This window comes from Nicotiana sylvestris, chromosome 7, assembly GCF_000393655.2.
Source record: "Nicotiana sylvestris chromosome 7, ASM39365v2, whole genome shotgun sequence".
NCBI classification, from domain to species: Eukaryota; Viridiplantae; Streptophyta; class Magnoliopsida; order Solanales; family Solanaceae; genus Nicotiana; species Nicotiana sylvestris.
In genome coordinates, this window is record NC_091063.1 from 65,392,823 (window position 1) to 65,420,123 (window position 27,301).

General features: G+C 36.4%; 5 protein-coding genes and 1 long non-coding RNA gene across 6 annotated transcripts; 4 read left to right on the forward strand and 2 right to left on the reverse strand.

Moving 5' to 3' along the window:
* Positions 1-218: 218 nt before the first annotated feature.
* LOC104237086 (3-deoxy-manno-octulosonate cytidylyltransferase, mitochondrial-like) lies at positions 219-3,917 on the forward strand. Its single transcript, XM_009791166.2, has 8 exons — positions 219-590; positions 903-948; positions 1,099-1,185; positions 1,283-1,407; positions 2,586-2,725; positions 2,815-2,866; positions 2,962-3,072; positions 3,654-3,917. The coding sequence occupies exons 1-8, from the start codon at positions 387-389 to the stop codon at positions 3,744-3,746; spliced, it is 858 nt and encodes a 285-aa protein (XP_009789468.1). The 5' UTR covers positions 219-386; the 3' UTR covers positions 3,747-3,917.
* Positions 3,918-4,570: 653 nt separating this feature from the next.
* LOC104237093 (uncharacterized) lies at positions 4,571-5,358 on the reverse strand. Its single transcript, XR_011400894.1, has 2 exons — positions 5,043-5,358; positions 4,571-4,944 (listed from the first exon to the last, which is right to left on the reverse strand). It is a non-coding gene; the product is annotated as an uncharacterized lncRNA (long non-coding RNA).
* A 5,379-nt stretch (positions 5,359-10,737) lies between these two features.
* Positions 10,738-13,986, forward strand: LOC104237099 (uncharacterized). Its single transcript, XM_009791184.2, has 2 exons — positions 10,738-11,105; positions 13,380-13,986. Exons 1-2 carry the CDS (start codon positions 10,871-10,873, stop codon positions 13,691-13,693), a joined length of 549 nt encoding a protein of 182 aa, XP_009789486.1. The 5' UTR covers positions 10,738-10,870; the 3' UTR covers positions 13,694-13,986.
* A 4,322-nt stretch (positions 13,987-18,308) lies between these two features.
* On the reverse strand, positions 18,309-18,968 carry LOC104237212 (uncharacterized). Its single transcript, XM_009791326.1, has one exon. The coding sequence runs from the start codon at positions 18,966-18,968 to the stop codon at positions 18,309-18,311; it is 660 nt and encodes a 219-aa protein (XP_009789628.1).
* Positions 18,969-25,319: 6,351 nt separating this feature from the next.
* LOC138873245 (uncharacterized) lies at positions 25,320-26,024 on the forward strand. The gene has a single exon (XM_070151692.1). It carries the CDS (start codon positions 25,320-25,322, stop codon positions 26,022-26,024), a length of 705 nt encoding a protein of 234 aa, XP_070007793.1.
* Positions 26,025-26,206: 182 nt separating this feature from the next.
* LOC138873246 (uncharacterized) lies at positions 26,207-26,953 on the forward strand. The gene has a single exon (XM_070151693.1). It carries the CDS (start codon positions 26,207-26,209, stop codon positions 26,951-26,953), a length of 747 nt encoding a protein of 248 aa, XP_070007794.1.
* The last annotated feature ends 348 nt before the right edge of the window (positions 26,954-27,301 follow it).

Consider the following 27,301-nt stretch of genomic DNA (forward strand, 5'->3'; position numbering starts at 1 on the left):
ATTTAACATCCCAACTTCACGAAATAAAAGTAAAATATGAGGCGATATACATAGAAATATATATACTTTAAGCTAAACATCACCCATATAATTGCAAATTACAAGCAAACAATTTTGTGCACTTGTATTCACCAATCAGTAGTTTAAAACTAGGATAGTGCCATAGTTAAAAGAGAACGTTATTGATTTAAATATGATGGGATTCGAAGCTTTAAAATGGTTGCATAATTTTTTGTTATTACATCCCTCACTCTTACCAAAACACAAGAAGAAGAAAAAGCAAGACACAAATCACATTGTCTCGAGACTCAACCTTCCTCGCTGAAACACACGAGATTTGCCAATTTCTTCAATTCTCCATTTTCTATCGTTAATAAGAAAATCAAATGCCGATCGTTAGTTCAAAATCATGGATCCTTCATGGTCTAGCTGCGGGAGCTGCAATGGCCGCGGCTCTCGGGGCTCGAGCGTATCTTGGCCGATCCGGCAAGTTTCGGAGCCGGGTCATTGGCATTATACCCGCCCGTTTTGCTTCCACTCGCTTCCAGGGTAAACCCCTCGCTCATATCTTGGGCAAGCCCATGATCCAGGTATTTTCTAAGAACTCTCATTCTTTTTACCGTCTGTTCAGCTTATAAAATTGCGTCATTTGTTAATTGAAAAGAGATTGTTGAAATAGAGCATAAACAACAAGCCACAAATTTCAAAATAACCTTCAGCTTGTACCGAATAATGTAATTACTGATTTTTTAGGAAACTGCATATTATATACTCCCTAGTACCCCATTTGTTTGAAATTATTTACCTCTGGTGTAGCTTTAATCAGGATGTACTATCGTACTCGTCATCTCGAAAGGAGTTGACAGTTGACACCCTCACCAAATTCAAATTCTTAATTGCAGAGAACATGGGAAAGGGCAAAACTTGCTGCTACCTTGGATCACGTTGGTACGTCTCCATTTGACCTAACTTGACTACTTTCCTATAACCCCAACCACAACCGCCGACAAAGAAAAATAGGAAAGAAACGAGAGAATGAAAAAAGAGAAGCAATAGTGGGTGTAGTGTAGTTGCTGATATGTTTGCATTGTTTAACAGTTGTGGCAACAGATGATGAAAAGATAGCTGCGTGCTGTCAAGGTTTTGGTGCTGAAGTAATAATGACTTCTGAATCATGTAGAAATGGTAAACATAACATCCACTTGCTTTATTGATCCTAATTTTGCTACTTCTGGGAAATTTCAGTGTTTGAAATTGCTAATGCTCAGTTGTTAATTTGAAGGAACCGAGCGTTGTAATGAAGCTCTTCAAAAGCTTGCAAAGAAGTATGACATTGTCGTTAACATTCAAGGAGATGAACCACTTATTGAACCTGAGATAATAGATTGCATAGTCAAAGCTCTGCAGGTAAGTTCCTTCTTTTTTTTTTCTTTTCCTGATGCTAATATGAATTGCGGTTGAACTTTTTAAAGTTAACTCTGACAAAAGGTACTTAAACTATCATAAATGAGAGGCTTGTATTGTTGTTGTACAACAAGAAGAAGCCCAGTATAAACAATTATTCTAATATGGTTGTGGCTTATCATACTCATACCATCTAAAACTTTATGTATTTAGACGTGTATTCTGGATATTACACTGTTAATGTTAATAAATTGATTAGTTGTTGTTTCAAAGAGGGAAGGGATTAAACTAATGTTATGCTCAAAGTAATATAAAATTTAGTTGCGGCCAGTTATCAGAAAAGAGTGGATAAGCTGACATGGACTGTGGACCCACAAATGAATGGTTGAACACAAAGTTTTTTCACAAAGTGAAGATATAAACATTTTGGACCCTGTAGTAACTATTATCTTCATCATATATTAACTTAGTATGATGGGGGAGATTTAGAGAAGTTAAAGTTTGAATAGGTCCTTAATGATGTGTTTTGGTGTTATATCTTGAATTTTAGTGAGATTCTTTGAGGAAGAGTAATAATTTCCAAGGTAGGCAAATCACCCCCAAAAAAAGTAACGAAAGATATCAGTTTAAGGTCAATATAAACTGCTTAGTCTAGTTTAAATCATTTGACTTGGTACAGTTTGCCATTTATGAAAATATGTTAATTTTTTGGGGGAATGCGCAAAGCTGATTGAGATCAGACTTCAGAGAAAGGGAAAAAAAATAACTATAGAGTAATGTGAGAGCTAGCCCTTGCGAGTGAAGCCAAAATTGCAAAAGGCTTTAGCTACTGCATGGTCTAATATTACCATCAATTCACGGTAGCCCTAAATCTGCCTCCTAATTGACTTCATGATTATTTTACATAAATATATGTATGAGCAGATTATCTACGTTTGAGACAATCAATTTCTTGTTATCATCTCTTGGGATGACGGGTACAGGGTAGTTAATTGCCACAAAACCTGCATTATGTGTAGTCATATATCATACTTATATTGTCAGCATATGAGGAAAGGAGTTTAGCTTTTACGAGAGTTGTAATGTAATTTCATCTGCTCACAACTTTCTTTCTGCCTCTATATTGCCAGTAGTATAACTTTATCATAAAATTACCAAAGGATTGCTCTGTATTTGTGCAGGCTGCACCAGACGCGGTCTTTAGCACTGCTGTGACGTCTTTGAAACCTGAGGATGCATTTGATCCAAATCGTGTTAAATGTATGGTTGATAATCGTGGTTATGCAATCTATTTTTCCCGGGGATTGATCCCTTATAACAAGTTAGTCATGATTCTCTTTAAAATCTATTGCGTTGGTATTTCTTACCTACTTGGTGATAAAACCTGATCACTTTTGTGCAAACTTTCAGGTCTGGCAAGGTTAATCCTCAGTTTCCTTACTTGCTGCACCTTGGAATTCAGGTATTGAGTTATACATCTATAGTGCAACTATCATTAGTTTCTCTGGCAAAATCTTGTATGGCTGAGCAATTGTTTTTCTCTTATTTCATATTCAGAGCTATGATTCGAAGTTCCTGAAAATATATCCAGAATTGGAACCTACACCATTGCAACTTGAAGAAGATCTTGAACAGTTGAAGGTCCTTGAGAATGGATACAAGATGAAGGTACCAAATCTGCATGCTTGACTCATTTGTTTACTCGCGCTTTGATTATACAATTGGAGACTCTCGTCAAGTTATACCTTTGTATGCTAATTGTTTGTGTATGAATATTGTGGGGAAACAGTTCAAAGAAAAAAGAAAAGTTTTTCTCCTATGATACAAAATGCTTTAGACGGTAAAAACTTACCCGCACCTGATATTGATACCAAATCAATGAATGCAAGACGTGTGTCTTTCGTATACACATTTCTCACTTAACTATGGTTAACGTGATATTGATTCTCACTTTAATTTTTAACTGCTAAAGTTAAATTGCTTGTATAAACAGCAGATGCGAGAAAGTATTTACCATATGTGGGCAGAAGAATTATAGTCTTTTGGATGTAACTATAAATTAACAAAAACAAAAAAGAGAAACTGAGAAGAAAAATCGTCTATAAGGTTAATCAGTTTGCATTGGTGTCCTGCCTTGTTGCAGCCTTTCATTTATTTGCACATCTGATTTTCCTAGTTGGTTTGCTCCTCTTGTTCTGATTATCTATCGAGTGTATTTATTTAGTGGATGGATCTCGTTCTGTGTGCAGGTGATAAAAGTTGACCATGAAACTCATGGTGTTGACACTCCGGAAGACATAGACAAGATAGAGCGGTTCATGCGGGAGAGGAACTTGTCTTAGAGCAGAGTAAGTTTATATTGGATGACTTTGGTGTTGTATAGAGCTATAGATTTGAGCTTTCTGGAGGCCGTTCTTAATTGGAATTAATGCACAATTGATGTTACTGAATTATACATGTGAAGATGAAAGAACAATCCTGCAAATAGTTCATATTTTGGCGTTTTTGATGTATATTGTCTTCAACCTTACTGGGGAGTAGGGACTAGTCCATCGATTTGCTAGGTTATGTGTTTCTTATTCTTTCAGTGGTGGAATACTGGAATTTGGGTTGTCTACAAGGCACCCCTCTGTCTGTGCTTAACACTACATTGCGTGGAAGCGCTTTAGAGGTACAAGCTGACTGTTTACAGATTTTTTCCTAGGGTGTGAATAAGATATTCTGTTTTGCACTGGTAGCATCTGAGTTTACTTTGGATTTTCTTTGTTGTCGCCAGTATGTAAAGTTAAATGGATTGAGTTGGTAATGATAGTCGGGCATTGGGTTGGACATGGTTGCAGGTTAAACTAGCTTGTTGACTAGTTTGGCTCCTGGAATGAAACTGCTTCCATTTTAATAATGGGTAATACTAGCTTGGTATAAGATTCAATTTATAAGAAACCAGAACAGATTAGTGCTACTAGCAATATTTATAATTTTGATTGTTCAATAGAGGCACTGAAAATGTTTCATAATTGGTGGAAGATAAATCGATGGAGTCATCATAACAATATGAGGACGAGTGACTTTGGACTCTTAAAAAGCAAAATAAACAACATGTGGAAAAACTGAAGTTTCCATTCACCATGGAGTCTAGACTGCTCTAGAATTAAAGAGAGAGAAACAAAGTAAGAACAGTGTTCATTTCAAAAAAAAAAAGTAAGAACAGTGTGCTACATGTACTTTTTTCTTAGAGAAATGTCAATGTTATCTCATGTACATTAATGGCTTTGTAAAAAAAGCTCCAAAAGAAACTACGCAGCTAGTATATCTGACTGTTGTTGCGCAACTAACCGCCGACAGCAGCTAGCAGAAAATGAATCAGCGGGCAGCAGGTGTTGGTACTGATTCCTTGATCAACTGAACCTCTGTCTTGAAAAGAAGGAAGGATAGCGATTCCAGTGAAAAATACACAAACCCACCGGGTGAGTGAGTCACAAACGATCCGAAACTCTTTCCCACCACACAGTGCCACGCTGGTCCGTATACCGAATCAAACTCCTAAAACCACAATGTGAAAAAAAAAAATTCAAAATGTTTGAACTCGAATTTGAAACTAAAGGGGAACAAGAGCTAAAGAGATAGTGAAGTAGTCCTACCTTTTTGAGGAAGCGAGCAAGGAGGGTGGGGTTAGGACGGTGAGGGGAGGGGTGGAGGAGGAGAGTTCTGGTGTAACGAAGGGCGTGTTCTTGCATGGTGAAAGGCATGTCAGCTGATCTGAGTCGCACGTTGAGGCTGATGGCGAGAGCGGCAAGCTTCACTTCTTCTTCTATCGACATAGACTTGCCATTGTCGTTGCTCTTAGGCCTCTGGCGCCGGGAAAGAGTAGAAGAAGAAGAAGAAGAGTGCATGGGCATTAGGAGTTTTTGTTTTGAGGAAAGAACTTTGCTGCTGTTGTTTCCAATATTGATTTGGGCAGAATTTCTCTGTAGTCAATCAGGAAAAGTAGATGAGTTGAAACTTTTGACCATTCAGACAAACAGACTGACCCAGCCACAGGGAGTTGGCGGGTACGTTTGAAGTTCTATTTGACCTACTACCCAATATAGTACTGTATTTATTACTAGTAAATAAATCCTGTCTTTTTTGTTTTTTAATTATTCCATTATATTTACCAACATCACGAATTAATTTTCTATCTATAGCACTTTAAGGCACAAGTCTAACCAGGACTCTTTTTTATATACATTGAGATTCGGGCCAAGTGAATCCCCAAGTATTTTTTATTTTATACGAACATTTAGAAATTATAAAATGTGTAAGTCGTAATATCTATACTTAAGTGTATTCTAAAAGTTGATATTGATATAATAAAGGAAAATTTTAAAATTTGATAACAGTACTATATAAAATGAGAGGAGTATTAATTCTTCCCGTTGTGGAAGGCGTGGAAGTGGCGACATAAGGGAGAAAAGGCGGAGCGTGGAGGCAGGGAAATGAGTCATGACAAAATAATAATGGCCAATGGGGTGTGGGGGGAGGGGGGGGGGTTGTTTCTAAGTTCTAAGTTTTTGTGCTAATAATACTCCGAGACTGAGACTACACGAGGATGGCATGGGAGATTCCCAAAGATTGTGTTTCCAAATGGTTTTTCACATTTTGTCTGCTCTTCCACCACCAAACTCAAGACTCAAGTCGCAACACCTTTCTCTTCTTTGTCAGTTACTCCCTCCGGTTCACAATAAGTGACCAGTTTACTTTTTTATTTCTGTTCAAAATAAATATTCAGTTAGGTAATCAAGACAAAATTCAATTTGTTTTTACTCTTTTACCCTTATGTGCATATCCCTAAAAAGTATTCTCATTCCTCACTATAACTATGTGGTCAATATTTAATAAGGGTAATTTAGTCATACTAGGTATTTTTGTATAGGATTTAGCATTTTCTTAATGAACGTGCTAAAAGGAAACTGGTCACGAACATATGGAGTATATTTATGCAACTCTCATGAATGTTATGACCTGTGGATGCTATTATTGCTGTCATTACGCTTTTGTTTGTAAAAAGAAAAACATTTCATTCTACCATATTGATTTCGAAATTTTCTGAACAAATTTACAATCGTTTACTGGCGCTTTTCCTGTACACACTTTATATGATTTTAGAGGTAGTACCGGTGTTTCTTATTTCTTCACTACGGTATTTGATAATCAATAGAAAATGTGAGGACCGGCATTACTTGAAATAGCAATTGCGACCTTTTACTTTCACCCAAAAAATAAAGCTTTTTCCCTCCTAAGTTCTAATGGTTATCCAATAGTTAGTACTCATAAGTTCTGTGGTGAGTGATAGACATAGACTGAATCAAATGACTAACGTTACGTTTGATAAACTTGGAAAAGCTCATCATGAAGAATAAGTTACAAGGCTCATAAAATATAAAAATGTAAAACAACTCGAGTATTTCATACTTTCCCCACCCAACACTATAAGGTGTAAAAATGTTGGAAAGAATTATATAAGGTGTAAAAATGTTGGAAACAATTTCTTTGAGATTGTTAGTATCACCAAAAGTCTCTTCTCCTATTCATTTAATAGAAATTTTCAGAAACCAGTGTGTTTTAGTGATTGTTAGTTTGCTATAGCTATCATTTACTAAATTATTTTCTATAGTTATATTTTAATTTGTTATAGAGTATATTTGATGCATTTAAACTAATGTATTCATGAATACAATAGGAAAACTCGGCGGAAAAAAGGGAATTACAGCTAACGTATAGATCGTATTCATATGTATTCGCGAGCTGTATTCGTGAATACAGTAACGAAATTTGCGAAAAAAGGTTTTCAGCTGTTTAAAAACAATAAGTGAATCAATTAACACGATATACTCCTAATATAACTCAACAAACTCAATTATAACACACAAAATTTGTATTTCCAGTTATAAAAAAGATTCTCAACCGAAAAACACCCAAAAACATAGCAATCTTCAGAGATTCAATCTATCCTTTCTTTTTTTAGTGGTATCTTTATTAAAATATTTTTTAGTGGTATCTTTACAAATAGATTTATATATTGAAATTATATAATTACATTGAATACAGTTAAATACATAAAAATACATTGCATACATGAAGTATAGCAGGTCATCTATAGTAAAAAAATATATGAATACATAATGCTGATACATTTGAATACATATATACATCTGAATAAATAAATTATATTAATTACAAAAATATATGAATACATTCTACAATACATTGAATACATATTGCTGAATATATATTGTTGGACAAAATAGTGAAACAAAGTGAAGCTTTGAAATTATATAATTATATTGAATACAGTTAAATACAATGAATATATTGAAAAGGTAGAAAAAACTAAAGACAGTGAATACAATGAAATACATGAAATATAGCGAGATACATTGAAATACAATGAAAAAAAAGGTAACAGACTCTTCAAGTTCCTCGGCCCCAAACTCCGTCCTCAATCCACCGATATCCAGGCCGCCATCATGTGAGGCGTCGCCGTCGGTACCGACGCCCTCTGAGTCGTCCAGCTAGTGAAAATTTTGAGAACTGCACTTGTATTTCTCCGGATCTTTATTTTTTTCCAGATCTTTATTTCTACTTACCACAACTCTTTAGAGCAAAATAAGTTGAAAATTGAGAGAGACGGTGGAGATGAATCAGTGGAGAATCATTGATAGAGAGAATGGGGAAGAGAATTTCGCTGTGACGGAGAGAAATTAGAGAGAGAGAGAGATCGTAGAGAGAGAAGTTTACTTCCTATACGGTAATTTTGTGAGAGAAAAAAAGAAAGAAGGAGAGAAAAAAATAATACACATCGTATTTAATGGCTTAAAGGTAGGAAGTGGCCATAAATAGATATTTTGCTATAAAAATTAAAATGTAGCTATATAAGATAATTTTTTAAAAGAGTATTTATTTATAATAAATAAGGTATCAACCTTTGCTATAGGAGGTAAAATTTCCTTCATTCAATCCCCCTCTTTGCCACCCCCCAAAAAATGGAAAAAGAGAAAATGATGTAAGGTTCAGAATAGGCCAGTAAACATTAATAGCACTGTAGTCTCCATTGATCCAGTGGCCCAATTACAAAAGGATGACAAAAAGAGATTTTTACCTATATGTATTACATTACAAACTTATTTTTTACCTATATGTATTGCATTAAAAACTTATTTACCCCTTACTGTTTAGGTCTTAACTTAATTACAAATTGATATATAATTTACCAATTATATATAAATTAGTATTAATAAGTATATATCCCTTGTATATTAGGAATTGAATAGGGAATCACTATCCCTTTATACTCTCTCTTTCTCCATCTTTGTCCTTCCATGTTTTCTATTTTTTATTCTTTCATGTTGTATAGAGTTTTACTGGAATTCATCATTGGATCTTAATCGTTCCAATATAGAGTTTTAATTTTCCTTCATGTTGCACAATTGGTGTTCCAATTGAAATTGTCAATCAATAAATTTTGAAGATGTTTGACTCTCCACCATTGACATCCATTAAAAAGTTTCGAAATGTTGAATTCAAATTCAGGTTTTCAAAATATAAAATTTTCTTTTTGGATTGGATGTTGCAAATAATTGAAATTATTCTTTAAAATTTTTATCACAAATTTGAGGGTGTTTGGTGAATATTAGAGTTGATGACGGAAGAAGAAGAAGAGGAGGAGGAGGAGGAGGAAGAAGAGGAAGAATAGGAGGAGAAGAAGAAGAAGAAGAAGAAGAAGAAGAAGAAGAAGAAGAAAGACATGGCATAAATACAAAATTATATTAAAGTTATGTTATAGTTGTATGTAAATTTTATTTAAATTGTATTATATTGTAATTATATTTTTATTTTATTTTGAGTACGGTATGAAATGTTGAAAGTTGTATAATGTATGAATCTTTGTATGAAATCTGTATTTAAGTTATAAATACTATCTTTTTACATAAAGTTATTGATATGTATCAAAATTGTATTAAGAAAGAAAGTATTGATTGGAATTTCAGAGAAGAAGAAGAATACACCACGTACAAAAATATATACAAAATACATACAAAAGATATTATACAAATTTTGTATGAAAATTGTATTTAAGTTGTATGATATTGTAATCGTATTTAATTGGGTAAAAATAATGTATAAAAATTATAAATAAGTTATCAATAAGTTGTATTCTATATAATTAGTTGTACAAAATTTATATGTTATTGTAGATGTATCATTTATATCAAATTTGAATATTCTGACATTCAACTTACCTTATTTAGGTGCTGTCTATCGTTAATGTCTTTATTGCTTTGATTTGGCATTACATTCTGGTTCAAACTATTAAAATAGTTTTATAAGATTTGGTTCTCACGAGTGAGAGCACCAAGCAGTTCCATGACTCCAAGGTGTTCAACAAAACATTTTCCATTAGTGTTCAAGAAAGTCAAACCACCTAGTACGAAAATGAAGACAACATACAAGGCTAGCAGACCCAACTTATTCATGTAACATGTTAGGTCATAAGTTAATTGAGAAGGAACTTTGAATTTATGCAAATTTAATTGCACTAGTTGGCAAGTTTGAAATCAAACGAAAACTTTTATGTTTTCCTTTTATTATATTTATCTTCTAGGTATTAGACAATCTTTCCTTTTGAGTCTTAAAAAATTTGTTTGCTTCAACAGTTTCAGTTAAAGTTCTATATGTTTTCTCTAAAAAAAAAAGTCTTAAAACTATTTTGCTATACTACAGTTAAGGCATTATAGTAAAGAGGAGATGAGAGAACAGAGAAAATGGACGTAACTGAATCCCTTAATTTAAAACACTAATAATGATTTATATATGGAGAAAGGCGGCAAAGAATAGGGAAAGAGGAGAAGAGAGAAAAAAAGAAAAGGGTGTAACTGAATCCCCTAATTTAAGACACTAATAATAGATTATATATAAATTGTAATCAATCCTTGTTTAGGACGGGTAATATATAAAATTAGGACAACAACAACAACAACATCCCAGTATAATCCCACCAGTGGGGTCTGGGGAGGGTAGTATGTACGCAGACCTTATATTAGGACAATTTTGATAAATAATTTTCAAATATTGTATAGGAACAAAAAATCTCTAACAGAATGCCAAAAATTACTTTTAGCCTGCAACCGAAACTATTTACGTCTCATAGCCGCAAAATATATAAATTTTGCATATATATATATATTTAAAGCGGCTATAAAATTTCATTTCTCAATCATAAAATGTCCAAGAGGATCACGTGAGAGGCACGTGGATGACGAAACGCTAAACTCCTCATCCGTTCATCAACACACAATCGTATGTCTTACTTCTAACATCCAACTCAAAAACCAACACTCGCTCAGCCACAGACCTCACTATCTCTCTGTAAATATCCGCTCCCTCTCTCTCTCCTCCCATTATCCACGCGCGCGCACTCTCTCTTCCAATGGCTGGTTTGCTGGAAACCATTAAAGTCCCACGCGCCTCGGCTCTGCCGTCGTCATCGCTGGCTCCGGTAGCCGGTTTTTCCTTCTCAAGCCCTCGTTCCTCCGTTAGATTCTCTCAATTCAGAGGCCTTAAGATCCAGCTAACTCGCTCATCCGTCTCCAATACCTCATGCTCAAAATTCATTCCCCGAGGAGGTCCAATCGTCTGCGAAGCGCAGAATACTGCCCTTGAAGGTAATTTTAAAAAAATAAAAATAAATATCTTGTACTCTTCTCTATTTTACGTATATTTTTTACTCCTCTTCATGTTATAGTGTAGCTGTTGAGATTTTTCGGGCTCCTTTAAGCTTGATTTTGCTGAATGAACTGTTTCACAACATTCAATTCCATAGTAATTAAGTTGGTAGACGGTTACCAGTTTAGCTTATTTGATATGAGCTCTCATGTTTTACGAGTAACATGAATTATATTTCATATTCTAAGACAGATTTTACTTGGCGGTGGAAATGGACACCTGAATAACCACTTTCAATTTGTAAGGGGCAGGGTTGCACAAGGAGCGTTACTTAATTGATTTGAAGTAGTGAATATGGCTATTAAGCAGACTTCTCTTTCTGTTTCTTTGGATTTAGAGTTTCGTTATCGTTGGAAATTCAATGGCATCACATTGCTAATAAACAAACGGCCAAGTTGTTAGGTACACTCATTTGTGTTTGACTTTTGTGCCTTTCATCAGTCATCAGTCTGTTTTAATAGTTTCCCAGTGAAAGCAAAGACATAGCCGCAGAGTTCTAAGGTTAGAAGTACTTTGGACAAGTTCTAAGGTACACTAATTTGTGTTTTCTGAATAAAACAGGAATTTGTGCGGGAAAACCATCAGTAAAGTGTCAACTAGTACTTGTGTTAGATGTCCTTTAAAAATCCTAGAAACTAGAATAACACTTTTACAACCACCAGACACCTGCCGCAGGTGGGGTTGTTCTTGTTTTTTCCCTTTTGTTGATATTCCAGACACCATCCAAACGATCCTTGAGCAACCCTGCCCTGCCACGGTTCCTGCGATAAGCTCCTTCCCTCAATCTTCCATAGCTCTTCTTTCAGCATCTTACTACTCCTTCCCTCAATCTTCCGTAGCTCTTCTTTCAGCTTCTTACTTTTCTTTTTCGTTCTTTCCCTATCTGATGGAAATACTATTTTGCTAGTGGTCTTTAACAACACTATAAAAGGGAACTAGTAGAGGTGTCAAGATGAGCCAATTGAATGTTAAAAGGCATCACTGGAGTCTCTGTGGTGTATTTCCGTAAAAATTGCTACTTCCACTTACCTGCTAAAATTCAATGAATATTGTTTGCTATTATTAGGGATGGCAAACGGGGAGGTGCGGGTGTGGGGCGGTGTGGGTTTAAGGCTATGCGGGGCAGTGTGGGTTTAAAGCTATGCGAGAGCGGGCGGGGCAGGTTGAAATACCTTTTCATAAAAATTAATGCAGGACGGGGCAGGTTGCGGGTTATGTGGGTTAATGCGGGTTTAAGTAAGATTTCTTCTAATTCTTCCTAATCAATTTTTTTTTTCTTGACTAAAGTTCATGGCGGCATTTGTGTGATGGTTTTTTCGGGTGAATCTCAATAGAGGAATGGGATTTAAGATCTCGAAAAAATATATTATTGTAAATACTATTTTACAATGAATACTAAATTAATACATTAGGGTTCATTTGCGTTTTTCACAATGAGCAACAAATATTTTTTGTTTAAATTGAAGAATTCAGTACATAAGCAACAAAAGAACTTTCAATTTTTGGTTGATTAAATTGAAAATTTCAGCTAAAATAGAAAAACGAAATAAGCAAACAAAATGAAAAAAAAAAAACACTTATGTTGTGCGGGGCAGGGCGGGTGGGCGCGGGTGTGGTGCGGGGCGGGTGAACGCGGGTGAAAATGCTATGCGGGGCGGGGCGGGTTAAAATTTTCGCGAGTTTATGCGGGTTTGCCCCGTAACCGCATCGAACCGCTTGCCATCCCTAGCTATTACGAGCATATTGATTGCTCATGATGAGGCATTCTTTGCTATATTGTAGAAGTACCACCAACTTGAACAATGTTGTGGACACCTATGAGTTACTCGTAAAGCTTCTTTATATCTTTGAGAATAAACATTGTTTGGTACATCAGTGCTTCCTTTCACCTTGTTGAACTTCATTCTTCACCCTTAAGCTCTTTCTGTGCAAGATGTAGATGTTGCACCGATTTCACGAATCGTACATAGTTAGGAATATGGGATTCTATGTTTTCCGATTTGATCTTTGGCCTTATTGACATAATATAAGTAGCGTAAACAAATATGATACATCAGCTTCTTTGTCTAGTAAATTACAAATTTGTTTCTCTGGTTTCTGTTTCTGTGTAATTAGCCTGGCGCAATATGCGTCTTGTCTAGAGAGCATTGCTTTTGCACCATCCCCATCATCAGGATCTTTTGTTGGTTTAACATGGTTCTTCAAAATTGCAGTGGGTGCTGTTAATGATAAAACATGGAAGTCACTTGTTGTAGAGTCTGATATACCTGTACTGGTTGAATTTTGGGCTCCGTGGTGTGGTCCATGCCGAATGATCCACCCGGTCATTGATGAACTGGCAAAGGAATATGCTGGCAAGCTTAAATTCTTCAAGCTAAACACGGACGAAAGCCCTTCCACAGCAACCGAATTGGGGATTCGAAGCATCCCAACTGTGATGATTTTCAAGAATGGAGAGAAGAAAGATGCAGTCATTGGTGCAGTTCCTAAATCTACACTAACCACCTGCATAGAGAAATTCTTGTAAAATGGTATCTTATGAGAATCTTCCTGTTTCTATTTTCCCTCCTTGCCTTTGATGTGGCAAAATTAATCTAGTAAACCTGAAATGCTCCTGTATAGTTCGGTGGCATTATGTTTCCCCATTAACATTATGTTGGTAGTTGAATGTTTCTGTTGAGTTAGTTTGTAATATTTGGGGGGTCTCAAAACTGAACAGTCATATCTATTTGTGAAAGAGAGTGGCTTTTCAGAAAAGTCATCTCTAAAATTCTATAAATATAAGTAATCTCCTGAAGTAGGGGAAGTTAATTTGCAGTATACAAAGACTTCGTTTAATCCTGAAAGGAATTGCTTGTAAACCCCCGAAGACAATAGGGGCATATCTCTTAAGGACAGTGTGTTTGACACAACAAAGTTTTTCTTCTTCAATTTTGTTTCCTATTCTTCTAACAGTTTCTCATGCATAGAAATTGACTGATTGTGTCTGTAAAGGCTTTAAAATGGCATCATCCAAGCTTTATTTTAACGGAAGGCAGGCATTTGTTTTTGCACAACACATGCTAGGCATTTAACTTTGCATGTTTGTCACCTTGTTTAGTGTACGCAGTGGCGAAGCCAGAAATTTCATCTAGGGTGTTTAAACTTGAAAGAAGTTAAAAAAAAAATTCGATAAAAGGTATTCAATATATATTATATACCTCTAAAATCTAATATTTACCTATATATACAGTGTAATTTTTCGACAAAGGGTGGTCAGTTGACCACCCTTAAGGCTATGTAGCTTCGCCGCTGAGTGCACGTAGCATCAAAATGATCACAGCCAAAGCGCACACGCTATGTTTATTAGTAATCTTTGGCTTTATGAGATCAGTACCCGCTATTGAGGTTTTCTGGGCTGTTCTATACTTTGCTGACTGCTGAGGGCAATTTTTTTTTTACTGCAGTTCATGGCAGCAGATGTGTTCCTTGATGTATTAATTTCGTTTCTTTATGTTCTTGTTATTTTATCACCATTTATACGTAGGATCATGAGAGAGTCGTGGTGTTGTGTATAAACTAGGATTTAAGCTGGATTTGTGCCGGTGTGACTTAGGGTGCTATTTCAAGATGCTAGTTTGATTGTTTATTGCTTTTGTTTCCATGGGTTTATGTGATCAGTTTTTAGCTTAATTTTGAAGTTCATATTTTTAAAGGAGAAAAGCAGATCAGAGTAAATCTGAATCTATTCCGTTTACTGAAGATAAGATTAGGTTACCATCATTGACTATTGATCTCTAGGTAGTCCTTGTCATTTTAGTTTTATAAACACTCAAAAATTTCTTGAAAATAGCTATCCAAATTTTTTTGAAAGAGTGCGAGCGTGGCAGGTTTGGAGTGGTTAACTGGATTGTTTAATGTCATTTTTAACACGACAAAAATACCTAAAAAAAACTGAGGTGGAGTACAATGATTCCATTGCGCAAGAACAAAGATGATATTTAGAATTGTAACAACTATAAGAGTATCAAGTTGCTAAATCATATTATAAAAGTTTGGAAGAGAGTGCTGGAGATGAGGGTGAGTAGGGATGTGGCTATTTTTTAGAACCAATTCGGATTCATGCCAAGACGATCGACTGCAGAAGCCATTCATCTTGCGAGGAGATTAGTGGAGCATAAACAACAACAACAATAACAAACTCAGTGCAATCCCACATGTGGGGTCTGTGGAGGGTAGTGTGTACGCAGACCTTACCCCTACCTTATGAAGGAAGAGAGGTTGTTTCCAATAAACCCTCGGCTCAAGAACAGTGACAAGGACACAACAAACCAATATTAACAATGGCAAGAAAATAAGATAAAAGAAACAAATAGCACATCATGTAATAGAGAGAACTAGGAATACGAAGCTATAAGAGAAGTGCGAAAACTACCGGCAATAATGTCACATCGTCTAATCAGCAAGGAACTCGGAAGAATACAAGACTAGTACTAGTACTACTACTACTACAAATAGAAGAGACTCTCGACTACCTGTCAACCCACAACCCTAATCCTCGACCTCCACACCTCCCTATTGAGGGTCATGTCCTCGGTAAGCTGAAGTAGAGCCATGCCCTGTCTAATCACCTCCCCCAGTACTTTCTAGGTCTCCCTCTACCTCTCATTTGACCCGCTATGATCAACCTCTCGCATCTCCTCACTGGGGCATCGATGTCTCTCCTCTTCACATGCCCGAACCATCTCAGCTTTGATTCCCACAACTTATCTTCCACGGGGGCCACATCCACCTTGTCCCTAATAACTTCATTCCTAATCTGGTCCTTCCTGGTATGCCCACACATCCATCTCAACATCCTCATTTCTGCTACTTTCCTCTTCTAGATATGAGATTTCTTGACTGGCTAACACTCGTCTCCACACAACATAGTCCGCCTGACTACCACTTTGTAGAACTTGTCCGTAAGAGTTGGTGGCACATTCCTTTCACACAAAACACCGGATGCAAGCCTCTATTTTATTCACCCCGCTCCAACATGATGAGTAACATTCTCGTCAATCTCCCCGTTAGGGGTGGGCATCGGTCAGTTTCGGTCATGAATGTTATCAGTTTGGCATATTGGTTATCGGTATATAAATATGCTAAACCGATAAACGAACCGATAAGATATCAGTTATCGGTTAATCGATTATCGATCTCAGTTCAGTTGTCGGTTTACCCGATAAGATAACTCAATCTAGATTCTAGAGGAAAGAAATAATGAAGAATAATGTGTACAATATCAAGAATATGATAAAATTTCTCGACTGTTGTAACCCTATCATAGAATATGATAAACCTTGCAACAATGTTTCTCTATATGTTGAATGACAAATTTGAGAGGGTTACAACAGTGATAGAGAATTGGAAAAACTGGAAAATTTATATACCAAGGGTAAAATTGTATTTTTATAAAGGTTATTGGGTTATCGGTTAAACCGTTAATAAAAGTAAAAAAGCTGAAAACCAAACCGATAATCCTATAGTAAAATAACAATAAACCGTTACCGAACTGTTAACCCAATAAACTGATACCGATAACCCAATAAGTTTTTTTCGGTTCGGGCTATCGGTTTTACCCGATATATGCCCAACCTTAATCCCTGATCCCCTGAATAACAGACCCAAGATATTTGAAACTATCTCTCTTAAGGATGACTTTTGTATCAAGCTTCACCTCTGCTTCTGTTTCCTGCATCCCCATATTGAACTGCACTCCAAGTATTCAGTTTTTGTCCTACTCAACTTGAAACCTTTACACTCCAGGGTTTGTGTTTGCCTCCACAGCTCCAGTCGATCGTTAACCCTGCAGCGTGTCTCACCGATCAGCACAATGTCATTTGCAAATTTCATACACTATGGCACCTCCCCCTAAATGTGGCGAGCCAGCACGTCCATCGCTAGGGAAAGTAAAAATAGGCTAAGAGCTGAACCCTGATGTAAACCCATCAACACAAGAAAATAGTCTGGGTCTCCTCCTATAGTCCTCACCCGAGTCTTCGCTCTATCGTACATATTCTTAATCATCCTAATGAACGCCACCAGAACCCCACTAACCTCTAGACATCTCCATAAAACCTCCATTGGGACTTTATCTTAAGCTTTTTCTAAATCGATGAACACCATATGCAGGTCCATCTTCCTCTCCCGATATTGCTCCACCAACCTCCTTACAAGATGAATGGCTTATGTGATCGAACGAACCAGCATGAAACCAAACTGATTCTCTGAGGTAGACACACTCCTCTTCAGCCTCCTCTCCACTACTCTCTCCCACACTTTCATAGTGTGACTTAGTAGCTTGATACCCTTGTAGTTGTTACAATTTTGGATATCACCCTTGTTCTTGTACAACGAGACCATCAAACTCCACCTCCATTCCTTGGGCATCTTCTTAGTCCTAAAAATGACATTAAACAGTCCAATAAGCCACTCCAAGCCTACCCGTCCCACGATCTTCCAAAATTCTACCGGGATTTCATCTGGCTCAGTCGCCCTACCTCTACTTATCTTCCGTATTACCTCCTCAACCTTAATACGCCTACAAAATTTAAAATTCACGTCGGTTCTCCGAGTTCTCCAACTAGCCAAGAACAATGTTCATGTCCCCATCCTTGTTCAAGAATTTGTTGAATTATGACTGTCACTTGCGCCTAATGTACGCCTCTTCCACCAATACCTTGCCATCCTTGTCTTTGATGCACCTCACTTGGTCTAGGTCCCGTGCCTTCCTCTCTAGAACCTTGGCTAACCTGAACAATCTTTTGTCATCGCCTCTGCCCCAAGTTCCGCATACAAGCGTTCAAATGTTGCGGTCTTAGACATCGTAACCGCTAGCTTCGCCTCTTTCTTAGCCTTCTTATACACTCCCTAAGTGTCCTCCTCTCCTCCTCGTCGGCGTTCTCCACTAACTTTATATACACCATTTTCTTAGCTTCTACTTTACCTTGTACCTCTCTATTCCACCACAAGTCACCTTTGTGACTCCTGGAGAAACCTTTCGTGACCCCTAACACGGGTCTAGCAGCTTCCCTAATGCAGTTCGCTGTCGAGGTCCACATACTACTCGCATCCCCACAACTCCTCCAAGCCCCCATATCTAACAACTTCTCCCCTAGAGTCTAAGCTTTATCCTCTGTCAAGGCTCCCCACTTAATCTTAGGTTGACCAAACACCACTCTCTTCTTCTTCTCCCTCTTAATCTCCAAGTCCATAACCAAGAGCCTATGTTGGGTCAAAAGCCACTCACTCGGAATAACCTTGCAATCAGTGCAAAGGCCTCTATCCCTCTTCCTGCAAAGTAAGTAATCAATGTGAGTCTTGACCACCGCACTTTGGAAGGTGACCAAGTGGTCCTCCCTTTTATGAAAATACGAGTTAGCTAACGCCAAATCGAGGGCTCTAGAAAAATCCAGCAATGAAGTATCACCATCATTCTTAACCCCAAAACCGAACCCGCCATGCACATCATCATAGTCCCTAACCGTCTCCCTAATATGGCCATTAAAATCACCCCCTATGAAAATCTTGTCGGTGTGCATAATACCGCGCACCAGCTCATCTAAATCCTCCCAGAATTGCCTCTTGACCTCCTCTCCCAAGCCCGCTTGTGGTGCGTATGCACTAACCATGCTTAAAGTGAGCCCACCAACCACTAGCTTAATAGACATCAATCTATCGTTCACCCTCTTGACATCGACCACTAGCTCCCTGAGATTCCTGTATACTAAGATTCCTACCCCGTTCTTGCCCCTAGTACCCCAGCGCCCCCTGAGTACCATCGTTTATAGCCGTTAACCTCACGTACCCTAGTGCCCACCCATCTAGTTTCCTGAACACACACTATATTGATCCTCCTCTTCTGAAGAATCTTCCGTAGTTCTATAGATTTCCCTGTCAACGTCCCTAAATTTCAGGATCCAACTCGCAGCCTTTCGGAGCCCTTAACCCCCTTACTACCCTTGCCCCCGCCCCCTACCCCATCCGAAGACATGACCTCACTCTGCCATCACTCACACCTGCCACTCTAATCTAACGGATGTTACGCTAGCACCACTACAACCCGCGACAAGATAAACTACGCAAGAAATAAAGTCTACTATACAAGACCTTAGTCACAGAGTTTTAGTGAAATGAACATAATTACAAAATGGTTCACATCTTTGAAACCTCTAGAAGATATTGACCACGGCCTTTGTACTAATCAAAAGATAAAAAAAAAAAAAATTACTAATATATTCTAGTCTCAAAAGTTTAAAAGAGTTAATTTGAGTTTACTCTTAGCTTTAAATTAACTTTAGTTTCTTGCTTAGTAATCTACTAAACCGCCAACAAGTATTGCAGCAACTGGATTTGCGGACCAAAGTGCAAATCCACAGATTGGAAACGGAAATTTGGTAGTCCAAATTCGACTTAGCTGAAATACTCTGCATAAAGAAGTTATTGTTAGTAAATTGTATTTGTAAAATAATTCTGGAGAAAATAAAATAACATAAACAGAAATAACGAAACAAAAGTTAATTCGAGCCCACTGAATTTAAAGTATTTTTTTGAGGAATTTAATCCCCTCATAGTACCCAAGATTATGGATTATTTCCTCCCAGGATAGAACGAATTACACACTGGTGTAGTGGTACTTCAAACCCCAGTGTTTCAGCGAACACAAAGTTCGGTAGCAAATCACACTTACTGTTGCTTTTTTTTTTTTATTATGTTAAAACAATGCAGAAGAAGGAGGAGAAACTCAGAAAATCGTATGGAAATTCTGAGAGAATGGACTTGTATTTATAGCCAATGTTGGGCTGGAAACTGAAGATGTGCAACTCTTCAGAATGACTGTTTATGCAAAACGGCCATAATATAAATGTCATAACATAAATGGCTATTTACACAACAATAAACCGGGAGAATTGAAGAGGGAGGTTAATTTTCAATTACAAAACTGAAAAACGGAAAACTAAAAACGGAATTGGATTTAATATTAATATTGTTGAATTTAATATTAATATTATGTTATTAAAACGGATATTTAATAATATTTCTGTTAATATTTACTATTAACAAATAAATTTGGTCCAAAAAATTAATCAATTGACCGAAGCCGAAGCCGAGTGAGTGGCGACGACGACGCAAGACTTGCCTTCTTCTCAACTCTTTAAGAGCTACAAGAAGAGCAATTGCTTATATACCCATTAAAAACCTCTTCCTATTCCAATATGGGACAATGTCCCTTCATCAAGGAGAGAATCCCAAATGAAACTCAAATATTTTATTTTCCCTCCATTTCTCATTCACCCTCGTTTAAGCTATATTAAGCTTAATAACCCAACAGTTTTGCAATGAAATATTTTATTTCGTATCAAAATATACCAATGAAGATTCATTTTGAGTCAACTTTGCAAATAAAAGAGAACAAAACAAAATATCATTTTGATACACATTGGTGCATTGAAGAATTCATGTGCCGTACCATTGCTTTTGAATAATCAAAAGAGTCGTGAGAGAGAACAATATACTACATTCTTTTCCGTTTCCATATTGTATTTGTTAGGATTTTTTCTTGATTTTTTTTTTCAAATCTGATTTTCCTTTTCTCGGAGGAACGGCTAAGACAAAGGGGTAAAAATTGTGTGGGGTAGCCACTTTTTAAAGTGGTATTTATTTTTTATCCAGTATGTTTAATGCTTAACAATAATAGCCACTAGTCTATTAAAATTAATATGAAAAGACAGTGTTACCCTTTCAAAGTTTTTATGATCAGCGGAATTTTTCTTACTTCTGGGCTTGCTATCGTCTTCATTGTCATGGTTGTGATTCGCGTAAGATAAATTTGGCCTCCAAATGAGATTCCTCCGAAGAAAACGTTGCTACTGTTTTACTTTCTCAAGAAGCTATTATGCTTCTGCCATATCTCTTGTGGCAGAATCGGTGTGCTGATTATTTTTCTTTCTAGTGAGTCTAATGTAATAGGGTTTATTTGCTCTTAGCTCCTTGAATTTATTTTTAGATCTAAAAGTTGTGAAAAATAAGAAAAAGAGTGATGAGTAAACAGGAAATGCAATTCCTTCCGAGAAGTTAAGGACATGTAGTCCTGAAGTCCTAAAGTTAAATTCAAAAGTTAAGGACATAGTCCTGAACTTAGAGTTTCAAGTTCAAAAGTTAAGGAAATGTAGTCTTGAAGTCATAAAGTTAAGTTCAATAGTTAAGGACGCAAGTTCAAAAGTTAAGGACAGGCAGTCCTTAACTTACAGTTACAAGTTTTAAAGTTAAGGACATGCAGTCCTTAACTTATAGTTACAAGTTCAAAAGTTAAGGACAAACATTCCTTAACTTACAGTTACAAGTTCAAAAGTTAAGAACATACAGTCCTTAACTTACAGTTACACGTTCAAAAGTTAAGAACAAGCAGTTCTTAACTTACAGTAACAAGTTCAAAAGTTAAGGATAATAGGTCCTTAACTTTGACTTACAAGTTCAAAAGTTAAGGACGCTTGGTCTTGAAGTTTGAGTTCCAAGTTCAAAAGTTAAGGACATGTAGCCTTGAAGTCCTGAACTTAGAGTTCCAAGTTCAAAAGTTAAGGACATGTAGTCTTGAACTTAGAGTTACAGGTTCAAAAGTTAAGGACATGTAGTCCTGAAGTCCTGAACTTAGAGTTCCATGTTCAAAAGTTAAGGACGTGTAGTCCTGAAGTCCTGAAGTTAAGTACAAAAGTTAAGGACATGAACATAAGAGTATTTTCGTTCGGGTCGTTAAAGTTTATTAAAGCAGTGGCTAAAGACTAAAGATATTTTAAATGCTTAAAAGTAAATACATGTGTTATTAGTGGTCAATTGTGCACTTCCCCCGACAAAGGGTGCGTTTGGTATGACGAAAAATATTTTTTCATTTTCTACTATTTGGTTACACAAAATAGTTTGAAAAATATTTTCCTAGATATCATATTTTTCTCAAATTAGAGGAAAATGGCTTCCCTAGAAAAAGTTAGGAAAATATTTTCCAAAAACTCCACCTACCCTCACATGTAACCCCAACCCCCTCCCCTTTCTCTCCCCTACCCTACCTCTCCTACCCCATCTTTCCAAAAAGGTTTTATTTTAGTTTTTTTTTTCTTTTCCGTTACCACCCACCCTGCTAACCCTCCCAACCCCGTCACCCACCCTTCCACGCAAAAAAAAATATTTTTTTTACTTTTTTTTGTATTTTCAATTTTTTATTTTTTTTTCTGCACCACCCATCCCCACCCCCCATCACCCGCCGCAAAATATATTTTCAGTTCTGGTTTTTTATTTTACAGTTTACAGGTTCGAAATTTTACGAGTTCCAAAGTTATGAGTTCGGAGGTTTATGTGTTTGGAAGTTTGAGGTTGTAGAAATTATAGAGTTTACGGGTTCGAAAGTTTGCGAATTCGAAAGTTTGCGAATTCGAAAGTTTATGAAATTTGTGAGTTTGGAAGATTATTGGTTCGAAAGTTTATGGCTTCATATTTATTATATGTAAATTATTTATGAATACTTTTGAGAAGTTTTTTTTTTTAATTTGTATATCAAACACCGAAAAATAAGTAAGATTATTACTTGTTTTCCAAGAATATTTTCTTGGAAAACATTTTCCGTTATACCAAACACACCCATAATTGATTTATTTTTCCTAAAAGGGACCTATAGATCTCTTTAGATTTCTTTTTTGGAGAAGAAGTTTTGCACTTCTATAAATTCATGATCTCTCCTTCACACAACAACACAATAACATTTATAATGTAATAACTCAAAGAGTCTAGTTTAGGAGATGATTATTCTCTCGATAAGTTTTTTTTCTTTAATATTAATAGATTTATGTAGGTCACTTGATCAAACTATATTAAAGTATATTATGTTTTTTAGTTAGTATAATTCTCTTTGATGCCCGATTTACCATTTTCAAGGTTTGCGTTGTTAGATTCCGCATGTCACCTTATTATTTTAAATATTTCTATAGTTATAAAGTAGATAGTCTTTCTTCTTCGTTTTGATATATAATTTTTTTGTATTTTCTCCCTTTTTCTATAAACTTCAGTGTTGTCTAAGTGAAAATCACTATTAATAACCCTGTTTTACCAATGGAATTAACGAGGGACGTCTCTCGGTAACAAGGCGTTACTGATAGAAGACCGTCGATACATGGTATGTATTTAAATTGTTCCTCGGTAAAAGCGACCGATAGAGTCTCTTCGTAAATATCGATGGACCACATCGCAAAGCCATCATTAGATATATGACACAATCCGCTCAGAAAATTATATATACCGACAAATATCTCTCAATATATTATTAATAATATTTGTTGGACCGGAGTTAGATAATAATGTCGGGAGCTCTCCAATGGTCAAGTAAATATATTTAAAATAATAATTTAATATTACTAATGGACTCTCTCGGATAATTTAAATATTTCAAAAATGAATTATTTCATATTATAAATGTTAATACACTGACGAAGGCCATCAATATTGTAAAAGTAAAATTCAAAATAATTATAAATGCAATAGCAATAGAGTCCGCGATACATCTTATAAATGTTAGAACATGCGCGGAAGCAAGCATATAATTCAAGTATCACAAACATGTAAACTAGACAATGATTCAATGCGGAGATTAAAAGCATTAACCTCTTGAAAACTTTGCATATGTTCTCAACAAAGCAAGAATCTAGGGCTGCAGTCTTCTACTATGCTCCTTGTAAGACCTTGAATGAAGTTATTTGAGTGGGCAAAGCAATACAACTCTGAAGAGTGAGTTATTAGGTGAAAAATGTCTTCCTTATGTAGACGTAAAATTAAGCCAAAAGGGGGCTACAAAAACATGTAGGATTTTGCTAGTGCAAGTAGAATCCTACTCTACCTCAAAAGGATGACTTTTCTCTCAAGTAGTTTTTTACCCAAGTTTGTCGAGGTTTTTACTAGGTATAACAGGGACCACATAAACAATAAAAGGCTACCAATTATAGTATTAATTTGAAATTTGGATAAATTAAATCCCACTATAATTAGTCGCAGTTTATTCCACTAAAAAACTGCAATTGAACTCCTCAATATGAATTTCGAAATTTATTAACACTTGTTTTTAGCTCCCCATGTTATGATTACCAATGTCAGTTAATTAAACTAAATCACTGATAATTTAATTTAATCAACTAATTAAATCCTTTACAATTCTTCTTAAACCATTTCATGTGACGGATACAAAATCCATCGACCGGATTTTCACATGAAAACTTATAAGCTTACATAAAGGGGTATCAACAAACTCAAAACCGATTCACGGATTCCATCAACTAATTATTATTTCACAAATGTTATTCGTTATTATCCAATCTATTAGGTATACACTAACTCTAAATAGAGTTGTACCTTTTGATAAATCAAAACAATAAAGTTTTCTTTCTCTCTCGGCGCACGTTAAGTGCTTTAACCTGCGCCTCGTCGGAAAATGGGAGGAAGAGGATGACCAAGGAAAAACACTAGCAAATTCACGGATATCAGTGTTAAGGAACAAGGAAAGCAATCAGGAAAAGCTAAAGAGAAAGTGAACGAAGAAGATGACCCAGATCTAGAAAGTGATAGTGAAATGAACTGGCCAGATCTAAGCACCGCTCAGCTGAAATTGGCAACACCGGAGAAGATAGTGACCAGAGTGACACCAATGATGAACTATGGCGCAAAAAACACACATGCAGAGAAGATCGGAGCTGAAGAGGCAAGTTCGAGCAAAAATCCAAGCAATGGAATAGTAAATTCAAAGGTAACCATGGAACAGAGTAACAAAGCACAAGGAAATGAGAAGGGTATGCAGGAGAAGCAAACGCAGGGAGCTGGGGGAAGATCGTGGGCTGGATTGTTTAGTGAGAACAAACTAGCTACTAAAGGAATGAATCTCTCATATATTCCACCAGTGGTACAAGATGGTGAGGTAGTAGTGCAATTGCTAGAAGAAGACATAGAGGAGGAGCAACAGAAATGGAGTAGAACATTAATTTTATATGTTGTAAGAAAACACCCCAACAATTGGAGCAGTTGAGCGATGTATAGCTCAACAATGGGGGAAAATCAGGAAGCCAAAGGTATTGTTCCATAGCGATGGCTATTTCATTGTATTGATGCATAGTATTGAAGAAAGGGATGATGTTATGATGAATGGACCATACACAATGAATAATAGATCAATTATCATTAGGCAATGGAAGGAGGGGTTTGATTTTGAGGATGAAATCCTCAGAACTATCCCACTATGGGTGAAATTTCCTAAGCTGCCACTTAGTTACTGGAGTAATAAAGCTCTAAGAAAGATTGGGAGCGAGCTAGATAAACTTCTATATGCTGATGCATGTACAACTATGACTGATAGAGTTGTATATGCAAGAGTCCTAATTGAGATAGATATTACTAGGCCTTTACCAGGATCAATAAAACTATGTGACCCTACTGGGAAGAAGATTGATCAGATTGTGCAATATGATTGGAAGCCACAATATTGCCAAGAATGTTGTCAACTTGGCCACTCATGTAAGAAGCAGCAGAAACAACATAATGAAGAGGGACAACAGAGGATAAATAATCAGAAGCCAAAGCAGAAATGGAAAATTATAAGGAAGCTTGATCCAAAGGTGGATAAGATAGATGGACAAGGAAGGTTCAAAGAGCAGCTTGAAATAGAAGAAGAATTGGCTCCAAAACAGCAAGGTGATGGTAATCAATGGCAGATTGCTAGTGGAAGGTCTGCATCAAAAAAACAAATGGGAGCCAAAGGGGGAGAGGAAGTCAACATAGGCAATGCATTTAAAATACTTGTTGACACTGCCTAGAAAATAATGCAATTCTCTGCAGAACAAGAGATGAGAAATAGGAGGAGCAAACAAGGTAGTGAAGATAATCCCAAAACAACAAATATAGCATGATGAACATTATAACATGGAATGTAAGGGGCATGAATAAGATGTATAAGAAAAAACTACTAAAAAATTTATGTAAGGAGAATAATGTAGCAATGATAGCAGTTCTGGAAAATAGAGTTAAAGAAAGTAAGGTTGATGCAATAATGAGGAAAATATTTGGAGACTGGAAGTGGATAACAAATTATGAAGTAGCACCAGGTGGGAGAATCTGGATTGTCTGGGATCAGGCAAGAGTGGAGTTTGAAGTCAAACAAGTGCATGATCAATACATAGCACGGCAGATAACTATAAGGCAATGTAACAGTAACTTTTTGTTTGTTGCAGTATATGGTAAACATAACATCCAAGATAGGAAGTGTATGTGGAATGATCTCAAGGGGATAATAAATGGAGTAAAGTGGCCAAGTGTTCTAATGGGGGATTTCAATAGTATAATGTCCATTGAAGATAGAGTACAAAGGAACCCAGTACAAGATGTGGAAGAGAGAGACTTTAAAAACTTTGTAGAGGAGGCTGGATTGTCTGAAATGAGAACAATAGGGAGATATTACACATGGACAAATAACACAGTGCATAATAGAATTGATAGAATCTTAGTCAATGCAGAATGGATACAAAAGTGGCCTCAAATGGAGGGGATCATCAAGCAACCTGAATTTTCTGATCACTGCCCATTGATGATAACTATGGCTGAATATATTGTACAGGGAAAGAGACCTTTCAAGTTTTTTAACTGCCTAGCTAACCACCAGAAGTTTGAGGAAATAGTGAGGCACTGCTGGAGGAGGGAACATAGGGGCAACAAGATGCAAAAGGTTTGGTACAAGCTTAAGCAATGAAAGGTGAACTGAAGAAGTTAAACAATCAGGAATAAAGGAGTTTGGGGGATAAAATAAAAGAAACAACAAACAAACTGACACAGCCGCAACAAAGTATGCAATCTCCAGAGAATGATAGTGCAGTCATAGATAAAGAAAAGAAGACTAAAATGGAGCTGGCTAAATGGATGGAAGTAGAAGATACTGAAACAAAAGGCTAGAGACAAGTGGCTAAAAGAGAGGGACTCCAACATAGCATATTTTCATGCTTGTGTGAAAAACAGACATGCAAGGAATCACATTGGAAGACTTACAAATAATGAAGGGCACATACTACAGAACACAAAAGAGGTTGAAGAGGAAATCCTA